General features: G+C 58.5%; 1 protein-coding gene across 1 annotated transcript in view; it reads right to left on the reverse strand.

The window, feature by feature from the left end:
* SCRT1 (scratch family transcriptional repressor 1) overlaps positions 1 to 9,925 on the reverse strand; it is a 107,905-nt gene extending 97,980 nt beyond the window's left edge. The window contains exon 1 of the mRNA XM_073676874.1: positions 7,707 to 9,925. Coding sequence (XP_073532975.1) covers positions 7,707 to 7,818 — 112 coding nt within the window. The 5' untranslated portion in view covers positions 7,819 to 9,925. The remainder of the gene's footprint in view (positions 1 to 7,706) is intronic.
* Between the last annotated feature and the right edge of the window lie 740 nt (positions 9,926 to 10,665).

Below are 10,665 nucleotides of genomic sequence, written 5' to 3' on the forward strand. Positions count from 1 at the left end.
ACCGCAACACAACGGGTGGCGTAGTCGACATTAAGAACTTAATAACATCTGTATGACTGCCACATACAACTGACTTTGACACCCTGGGCACGGACCGGGTCACAGCCACTCGGAAGACTACAACCCCCATCTGATCCGGCTCCGGATATTCCCCCTAAAGAATATGGCCCAGGGGGCGCGTCACGTCAGTACCTGGAGGTGCAGAGCGTCAGCATGTGGAGGTGCAGAGCGCTGTACGTCAGTACCTGGAGGTGCAGAGCGCTGTGCGTCAGTACCTGGAGGTGCAGAGCGCTGTGCGTCAGTACCTGGAGGTGCAGAGCGCTGTGCGTCAGTACCTGGAGGTGCAGAGCGCTGTGCGTCAGTACCTGGAGGTGCAGAGCGCTGTGCGTCAGTACCTGGAGGAGCAGAGCGCTGTGCGTCAGTACCTGGAGGTGCAGAGCGCTGTGCGTCAGTATCTGGAGGTGCAGAGCGCTGTGCGTCAGTACCAGGAGGTGCAGAGCGCTGTGCGTCAGTATCTGGTGGTGCAGAGCACTGTGCATCAGCATCTGGAGGTGCAGAGCATCAGCATCTGGAGGTGCAGAGCGTCAGCATGTGGAGGTGCAGAGCACTGTGCGTCAGTACCTGGAGGTGCAGAGCGCTGTGCGTCAGTATCTGGAGGTGCAGAGCACTGTACGTCAGTATCTGGAGGTGCAGAGCGCTGTGCGTCAGTACCTGGAGGTGCAGAGCGCTGTGCGTCAGTACCTGGAGGTGCAAAGGTCTGTGCGTCAGTACCTGGAGGTGCAGAGCACTGTGCGTCAGTACCTGGAGGTGCAGAGCGCTGTGCGTCAGTACCTGGAGGTGCAGAGCGCTGTGCGTCAGTACCTGGAGGTGCAGAGCGCTGTGCGTCAGTATCTGGAGGTGCAGAGCGCTGTGCCTCAGTATCTGGAGGTGCAGAGCGCTGTGCGTCAGTACCTGGAGGTGCAGAGCGCTGTGCGTCAGTATCTGGAGGTGCACAGCGCTGTGCGTCAGTATCTGGAGGTGCAGAGCGTCAGTACCTGGAGGTGCAGAGCGCTGTGTGTCAGTATCTGGAGGTGCACAGCACTGTGCGTCAGTATCTGGAGGTGCAGAGCGTCAGCATCTGGAGGTGCAGAGCGTCAGCATCTGGAGGGGCAGAGCGCTGTGCGTCAGCATGTGGAGGTGCAGAGCGTCAGTACCAGGAGGTGCAGAGCGTCAGTACCAAGAGGTGCAGAGGGTCAGTACCAGGAGGTGCAGAGCGTCAGTACCAGGAGGTGCAGAGCGTCAGTACCTGGGGGTGCAGAGCGCTGTGCGTCAGTACCAGGAGGTGCAGAGCGCTGTGCGTCAGTACCAGGAGGTGCAGAGCGTCAGTACCAGGAGGTGAAGAGCGTCAGTACCAGGAGGTGAAGAGCGTCAGTACCAGGAGGTGCAGAGCGTCAGTACCAGGAGGTGAAGAGCGTCAGTACCAGGAGGTGAAGAGCGTCTGTACCAGGAGGTGCAGAGCGTCAGTACCAGGAGGTGCAGAGCATCAGTACCAGGAGGTGCAGAGCGCTGTGCGTCAGTATCTGGATGTGCAGAGCGTCAGTACCAGGAGGTGCAGAGCACTGTGCGTCAGTATCTGGAGGTGCAGAGTGCTGTGCGTCAGTACCAGGAGGTGCAGAGCATCAGTACCAGGAGGTGCAGAGCGTCAGTACCAGGAGGTGCAGAGCGTCAGTACCTGGAGGTGCAGAGCGTCAGTACCAGGAGGCGCAGAGCGTCAGTACCAGGAGGTGCAGAGCGTCAGTACCAGGAGGTGAAGAGCGTCAGTACCAGGAGGTGCAGAGCATCAGTACCAGGAGGTGCAGAGCATCAGTACCAGGAGGTGAAGAGCGTCAGTACCAGGAGGTGCAGAGCGTCAGTACCTGGAGGTGCAGAGCGTCAGTACTTGGAGGTGCAGAGCATCAGTACCAGGAGGTGCAGAGCGTCAGTACCAGGAGGTGCAGTGCGTCAGTACCAGGAGGTGCAGAGCATCAGTACCAGGAGGTGAAGAGCGTCAGTACCAGGAGGTGCAGAGCGTCAGTACCAGGAGGTGCAGAGCGTCAGTACCTGGAGGTGCAGAGCATCAGTACCAGGAGGTGCAGAGCATCAGTACCAGGAGGTGCAGAGCATCAGTACCAGGAGGTGCAGAGCGTCAGTACCAGGAGGTGCAGAGCATCAGTACCAGGAGGTGAAGAGCGTCAGTACCAGGAGGTGCAGAGCGTCAGTACCTGGAGGTGCAGAGCGTCAGTACTTGGAGGTGCAGAGCATCAGTACCAGGAGGTGCAGAGCGTCAGTACCAGGAGGTGCAGTGCGTCAGTACCAGGAGGTGAAGAGCGTCAGTACCAGGAGGTGCAGAGCGTCAGTACCAGGAGGTGCAGAGCGTCAGTACCAGGAGGTGCAGAGCATCAGTACCAGGAGGTGAAGACCGTCAGTACCAGGAGGTGCAGAGCGTCAGTACCTGGAGGTGCAGAGCGTCAGTACTTGGAGGTGCAGAGCGTCAGTACCAGGAGGTGCAGAGCGTCAGTACCAGGAGGTGCAGTGCGTCAGTACCAGGAGGTGCAGAGCATCAGTACCAGGAGGTGCAGAGCGTCAGTACCAGGAGGTGCAGTGCGTCAGTACCAGGAGGTGCAGAGCATCAGTACCAGGAGGTGAAGAGCGTCAGTACCAGGAGGTGCAGAGCGTCAGTACCTGGAGGTGCAGAGCGTCAGTACTTGGAGGTGCAGAGCGTCAGTACCAGGAGGTGCAGAGCATCAGTACCAGGAGGTGAAGAGCGTCAGTACCAGGAGGTGCAGAGCGTCAGTACCTGGAGGTGCAGAGCGTCAGTACCTGGAGGTGCAGAGCGTCAGTACTTGGAGGTGCAGAGCATCAGTACCAGGAGGTGAAGAGCGTCAGTACCAGGAGGTGCAGAGCGTCAGTACCAGGAGGTGCAGAGCGTCAGTACCAGGAGGTGCAGAGCGTCAGTACCAGGAGGTGAAGAGCGTCAGTACCAGGAGGTGCAGAGCGTCAGTACCAGGAGGTGCAGAGTGTCAGTACCTGGAGGTGCAGAGCATCAGTACCAGGAGGTGCAGAGCATCAGTACCAGGAGGTGCAGAGCATCAGTACCAGGAGGTGCAGAGCGTCAGTACCAGGAGGTGCAGAGCATCAGTACCAGGAGGTGAAGAGCGTCAGTACCAGGAGGTGCAGAGCGTCAGTACCTGGAGGTGCAGAGCGTCAGTACTTGGAGGTGCAGAGCATCAGTACCAGGAGGTGCAGAGCGTCAGTACCAGGAGGTGCAGAGCGTCAGTACTTGGAGGTGCAGAGCATCAGCACCAGGAGGTGCAGAGCGTCAGTACCAGGAGGTGCAGAGCATCAGTACCAGGAGGTGAAGAGCGTCAGTACCAGGAGGTGCAGAGCATCAGTACCAGGAGGTGCAGAGCGTCAGTACCAGGAGGTGCAGAGCATCAGTACCAGGAGGTGCAGAGCGTCAGTACCAGGAGGTGAAGAGCGTCAGTACCAGGAGGTGCAGAGCATCAGTACCAGGAGGTGCAGAGCGTCAGTACCAGGAGGTGCAGAGCATCAGTACCAGGAGGTGAAGAGCGTCAGTACCAGGAGGTGCAGAGCGTCAGTACCTGGAGGTGCAGAGCGTCAGTACCAGGAGGTGCAGAGCGTCAGTACCAGGAGGTGCAGAGCATCAGTACCAGGAGGTGCAGAGCGTCAGTACCAGGAGGTGAAGAGCGTCAGTACCAGGAGGTGCAGAGCATCAGTACCAGGAGGTGCAGAGCGTCAGTACCAGGAGGTGCAGAGCATCAGTACCAGGAGGTGAAGAGCGTCAGTACCAGGAGGTGCAGAGCGTCAGTACCTGGAGGTGCAGAGCGTCAGTACTTGGAGGTGCAGAGCGTCAGTACTTGGAGGTGCAGAGCATCAGTACCAGGAGGTGCAGAGCATCAGTACCAGGAGGTGCAGAGCGTCAGTACCAGGAGGTGCAGAGCATCAGTACCAGGAGGTGAAGAGCGTCAGTACCAGGAGGTGCAGAGCGTCAGTACCTGGAGGTGCAGAGCGTCAGTACTTGGAGGTGCAGAGCATCAGTACCAGGAGGTGCAGAGCGTCAGTACCAGGAGGTGCAGTGCGTCAGTACCAGGAGGTGCAGTGCGTCAGTACCAGGAGGTGCAGAGCGTCAGTACCTGGAGGTGCAGAGCGTCAGTATCTGGAGGTGCAGAGCGTCAGTACCAGGAGGTGCAGAGCGTCAGTACCAGGAGGTGCAGAGCGTCAGTACCTGGAGGTGCAGAGCGTCAGTATCTGGAGGTGCAGAGCATCAGTACCAGGATGTGCAGAGCGCTGTGTGTCAGTATACGGAGGTGCAGAGCATCAGTATCTGGAAGTGCAGAGCGTCAGTATCTGGAAGTGCAGAGCGTCAGTACCTGGAGGTGCAGAGCGTCAGTACCTGGAGGTGCAGAGCGTCAGTATCTGGAGGTGCAGAGCGTCAGTACCTGGAGGTGCAGAGCGTCAGTATCTGGAGGTGCAGAGCGTCAGTATCTGGAGGTGCAGAGCGTCAGTACCTGGAGGTGCAGAGCGTCAGTACCTGGAGGTGCAGTGCGTCAGTATCTGGAGGTGCAGAGCGTCAGTACTTGGAGGTGCAGAGCGTCAGTATCTGGAGGTGCAGAGCGCTGTGTTTCAGTATGTGGAGGTGCAGAGCGTCAGTATGTGGAGGTGCAGAGCGTCAGTATCTGGAGGTGCAGAGCGTCAGTATCGGGAGGTGCAGAGCGCTGTGTGTCAGTATGTGGAGGTGCAGAGCGTCAGTACCAGGAGGTGCAGAGCGTCAGTATCTGGAGGTGCAGAGCGTCAGTACCTGGAGGTGCAGAGCGTCAGTATGTGGAGGTGCAGAGCGTCAGTATCTGGAGGTGCAGAGCGTCAGTATCTGGAGGTGCAGAGCGCTGTGTTTCAGTATGTGGAGGTGCAGAGCGTCAGTATCTGGAGGTGCAGAGCGCTGTGTGTCAGTATCTGGAGGTGCAGAGCGTCAGTACCTGGAGGTGCAGAGCATCAGTACCATGAGAGAGCAGAGCGTCAGTTCCTGGGGGTGCAGATAAATATTTTGGTATCTCTAGAGCACTGTATATTGGTGTCGGCACCGCAGTGCACTGTATTTGTGTCAGCACCGTAGAGCACTGTATATTGTCAGCACTGCAGGTGCCATGAGCTGTGTACATACAGGTGCGCTCTGGTTTAGGGTTCACTCACACTGGTGTATAACACGGTCGAGCGCGCTCTGAAGTTTTATCAGATCGCACTCAGCTCAATGTTATACTATGGGGCAGGCAGTGCAGATCAATTCAGCAGGAGAAAAGAATGGCGGTGTGCTGCAGGTACATCCGCTAATCAGACCAGGTGCACCCGTACAATTCTATAAGTGCATGTGACACATCGGGCTGCACTCGGATGTCATCAGATCACAGTACGCTGACACCCGGATCACACTACGCTGACACCCAGATCACACTACGCTGACACCCGGCTCACACTACGCTGACCCCCGGATCACACTACGTTGACACCCGGATCACACTACGCTGACCCCCGGATCACTCTACGCTGACACCCGGATCACACTACGCTGACACCCGGATCACACTACGCTGACCCCCGGATCACGCTACGCTGACCCCCGGATCACACTACGCTGACCCCCGGCTCACACTACGCTGACCCCCGGATCACACTACGCTGACCCCCGGATCACACTACGCTGACCCCCGGATCACACTACGCTGACCCCCGGCTCACACTACGCTGACCCCCGGATCACACTACGCTGACCCCCGGCTCACACTACGCTGACCCCCGGATCACACTACGCTGACCCCCGGCTCACACTACGCTGACCCCCGGATCACACTACGTTGACACCCGGATCACACTACGCTGACACCCGGATCACACTACGCTGACCCCCGGATCACGCTACGCTGACCACCCTCGGCTCACACTACGCTGACACCCGGATCACACTACGCTGACCCCCGGATCACGCTACGCTGACCACCCTCGGCTCACACTACGCTGACCCCCGGATCACACTACGCTGACACCCGGATCACGCTACGCTGACACCCGGCTCACGCTACGCTGACCCCCGGATCACGCTACGCTGACACCCGGATCACACTACGCTGACACCCGGATCACACTACGCTGACCCCCGGATCACGCTACGCTGACCACCCTCGGCTCACACTACGCTGACACCCGGATCACACTACGCTGACACCCGGATCACACTACGCTGACCCCCGGATCACGCTACGCTGACCCCCGGATCACACTACGCTGACCCCCGGCTCACACTACGCTGACCCCCGGATCACACTACGCTGACCCCCGGATCACACTACGCTGACCCCCGGATCACACTACGCTGACCCCCGGCTCACACTACGCTGACCCCCGGATCACACTACGCTGACCCCCGGATCACACTACGCTGACCCCCGGCTCACACTACGCTGACCCCCGGATCACACTACGTTGACACCCGGATCACACTACGCTGACACCCGGATCACACTACGCTGACCCCCGGATCACGCTACGCTGACCACCCTCGGCTCACACTACGCTGACACCCGGATCACACTACGCTGACCCCCGGATCACGCTACGCTGACCACCCTCGGCTCACACTACGCTGACCCCCGGATCACACTACGCTGACACCCGGATCACACTACGCTGACACCCGGCTCACACTACGCTGACCCCCGGATCACGCTACGCTGACCCCCGGATCACACTACGCTGACCCCCGGCTCACACTACGCTGACCCCCGGATCACACTACGCTGACACCCGGATCACGCTACGCTGTCCCCCGGATCACGCTACGCTGAACCCCGGATCACGCTACGCTGACCACCCTCGGCTCACACTACGCTGACCCCCAGATCACACTACGCTGACACCCGGATCACACTACGCTGACACCCGGCTCACACTACGCTGACCCCCGGATCACGCTACGCTGACCACCCTCGGCTCACACTACGCTGACCCCCGGATCACGCTACGCTGACACCCGGCTCACACTACGCTGACACCCGGCTCACACTACGCTGACCCCCGGATCACGCTACGCTGACCACCCCCGGCTCACACTACACTGACACCCGGCTCACACTACACTGACACCCGGCTCACACTACGCTGACCACCCCCGGCTCACGCTACGCTGACCACCCTCGGCTCACACTACGCTGACCCCCGGATCACACTACGCTGACACCCGGATCACACTACGCTGACACCCGGCTCACACTACGCTGACCCCCGGATCACACTACGCTGACACCCGGATCACACTACGCTGACACCCGGATCACACTACGCTGACCACCCCCGGCTCACACTACGCTGACCCCCGGATCACACTACGCTGACACCCGGCTCACACTACGCTGACACCCGGATCACACTACGCTGACCACCCCCGGCTCACACTACGCTGACCCCCGGCTCACACTACGCTGACACCGGGATCACACTACGCTGACACCCGGATCACACTACGTTGACACCCGGATCATACTACGCTGACACTAGCATATTGGTATCAGCCCTGCTACCTCTGCGCACGCTCAGCCCTGCTACGTCTGCACACGTACAATGTACAAGCCACATTTCTGGCACTGCATGGCTCGTGGTCAAGGGCCCACATTTGCGCTTACCTTTATTGGAGAGGCGCGCTGGGAAGTTGGCGCGGTGTCGGATATATGTGCTGTCACTGTCAGCAGAACAGAAGCCGTCCTTCACTTTTTTGACCAGAAAGGACCTTGGCATTGTTTCTCCTGTCCTCCAGAGGTCTGAGCACGGTTAGGGAGCAGGAGATGGTAATGGAGGTGAAGACAACCAGGTTGAAGGAGGGACATCAACTTGCAGTTGCCCACCACCCTCCTCCAAGATGGGGGCACAATGTTGTTCTGTAGGTCAGAGACACTGAGAAGGAAGATGGGTGAAGTCCCGGCCCTTAAAATAAGCAAATCCTCTACTGGGCACCATGAGGTCTCAGGAGTTCTGCACTGGACAGAGACAGGCTCCAGACTTCAACACCGGACAGCGGCAGCCGCAACGATCAGGGCAGGCTCCAGAATTCAGCAGTGGACAGCGGCAGCCATAATGATCAGGGCAGGCCCCAGAATTCAGCAGTGGACAGCGGCAGCCGCAATAATCAGGACAGGCTCCAGACTTCAACACCGGACAGCGGCAGCCGCAACGATCAGGGCAGGTCCCAGAATTCAGCAGTGGACAGCGGTAGCCATAATGATCAGGGCAGGTCCCAGAATTCAGCAGTGGACAGCGGCAGCCGCAATAATCAGGACAGGCTCCAGACTTCAACACCGGACAGCGGCAGCCGCAATGATCAGGGCAGGCTCCAGAATTCAGCAGTGGACAGCGGTAGCCATAATGATCAGGGCAGGCTCCAGAATTCAGCAGTGGACAGCGGCAGCCATAATGATCAGGGCAGGCTCCAGAATTTAGCAGTGGACAGCAGCAGCCATGATGGACAGGGCAGGCTCCTTCAGGTCTGGACAAAGGCCGGCTCAATGGACAGGGCAGATTTCGGATTTCAGCACTGGAGAATAGCAGCCTCAATTGACAGGGCAGGTTCCGGATTGCCGCTCTCAAGAGGGGCAGCCTCAATGGTCAGGGTAGGCTCCAGACTTTAGGTCTGGATAGAGGCAGACTCAATGGACAGGGCAGGCTCCGGACTTCAGCACTAAAGGATAGCAGCCTCAATGAACAGGTCAGGTTCCGGACTGCAGCTCTCAAGAGGGGCAGCCACAATGGTCAGGGCAGGCTCCAGAAGTCAATACTGGTCAGCAGAATTCTCAATGGTCAGGGCAGGCTCCATTTCTCAACAGGGGCAGCCCCAATGGACAGGATAGGCTTCACACATCAGATCTTGATAGAGGCAGCCTCAATGGTCAAGGTGGGCTCCAGACTTCAGCATTGGACAGCGGCAGCATTAATGGTCAGGGCAGTCTCCAGACTTCAGCACTGGACAGCGGCAGCATTAATGGTCAGGGCAGTCTCCAGACTTCAGCACTGGACAGCGGCAGCATTAATGGTCAGGGCAGTCTCCAGACTTCAGCACTGGACAGCGGCAGCATTAATGGTCAGGGCAGTCTCCAGACTTCAGCACTGGACAGCGGCAGCATTAATGGTCAGGGCAGTCTCCAGGTTTCAGCACTGGACAGCTCCCAAAACCAGAGTCTGTTGCATCTCCACAGATGTGAACAACCCTGCTGTGAAATGGTCTCTTACACAACCTGCCCTGTGATGCCGGGGTCTCACACACCCAGGTTAGCAATGTGCGGGCGTCATTTACCCTGGTTGATTTTGTAGAGGTCTCACTTCTCTTGCTCAGTATTATGGAGGTTTACCTCGCTCTTCTCTGTATTATGGAGGTCTCACGTTCTCTGTTGTGCATGGTAGAGGTCTCATTTGCCTTCTGATTGCAGGCTATCATAGGCCTTAGATTTTATCCGAGCAATGTCTCATAGCTCTGTCCTTATCCAAGCTGTCTCTCTGTGCCGGATGTCCCTTTCCTCCTGTTCTGTGTCATTGGCAGTCTACGATTATTTCTCCATCCTTTGCCCTCCTTCTCTCTGTACCGGTTGTCTCTTCCCTTCTGTTCTGTGACATTGGCAGTCTACGATCATTTCTGCATCCTTAGCAGTCTCTGCTCCTCCTTCTTCCAGCAGTCTCTCAGCCCCTTGCTGTCCCTCCTTTGCAGACGTCTTACTGGTCTAGGGCTCCAGACATGTGATCAGCTGCTGCGGGTGTTCGGGTGTAATGTCCCGGAATTCCTGAGGGAGCCCCTGATCTCTACGACTGCTCCTAAGCTCTTCTGCCAGATCTCTGCAGTCTGGAGGAAGCGCAGCCAGAGGAAGAGGGCGCTGCCTGCAGGGGAAGAGCCTCAAACCTGCACCTTTGTCTTGCTTCTGCTCCATTGTCTCCTTCCTCTGATAACCCTTTACACAAGGTAACACAGAGCGAGGAGAGAGGTGAGGGGCGGACAGAGCGAGCAGAGAGGTGAGGGACGGACAGAGCGAGCAGAGAGGTGAGGGACGGACAGAGCGAGCAGAGAGGTGAGGGACGGACAGAGCGAGCAGAGAGGTGAGGGGCGGACAGAGCGAGCAGAGAGGTGAGGGGCAGATAGACCAGAGAGGTGAGGGGCGGACAGAGCGAGGAGAGAGGTGAGGGACGGACAGAGCGAGGAGAGAGGTGAGGGACGGACAGAGCGAGCAGAGAGGTGAGGGACGGACAGAGCGAGGAGAGAGGTGAGGGACGGACAGAGCGAGCAGAGAGGTGAGGGATGGACAGAGCGAGCAGAGAGGTGAGGGACGGACAGAGCGAGCAGAGAGGTGAGGGACGGACAGAGCGAGCAGAGAGGTGAGGGACGGACAGAGCGAGGAGAGAGGTGAGGGACGGACAGAGCGAGCAGAGAGGTGAGGGATGGACAGAGCGAGCAGAGAGGTGAGGGACAGACAGAGCGAGCAGAGAGGTGAGGGGCAGATAGAGCGAGCAGAGAGGTGAGGGGAGGACAGAGCGAGCAGAGAGATGAGGGGGGCACAGAGCAAGCAAAGAGGTGAGGGGCGGACAGAGCGAGAAGAGAGGTGAGGG

This window comes from Phyllobates terribilis, unplaced genomic scaffold (assembly GCF_046119375.1).
Source record: "Phyllobates terribilis strain yellow unplaced genomic scaffold, ASM4611937v1 Scaffold_4__5_contigs__length_816908805, whole genome shotgun sequence".
NCBI lineage: Eukaryota > Metazoa > Chordata > Amphibia > Anura > Dendrobatidae > Phyllobates > Phyllobates terribilis.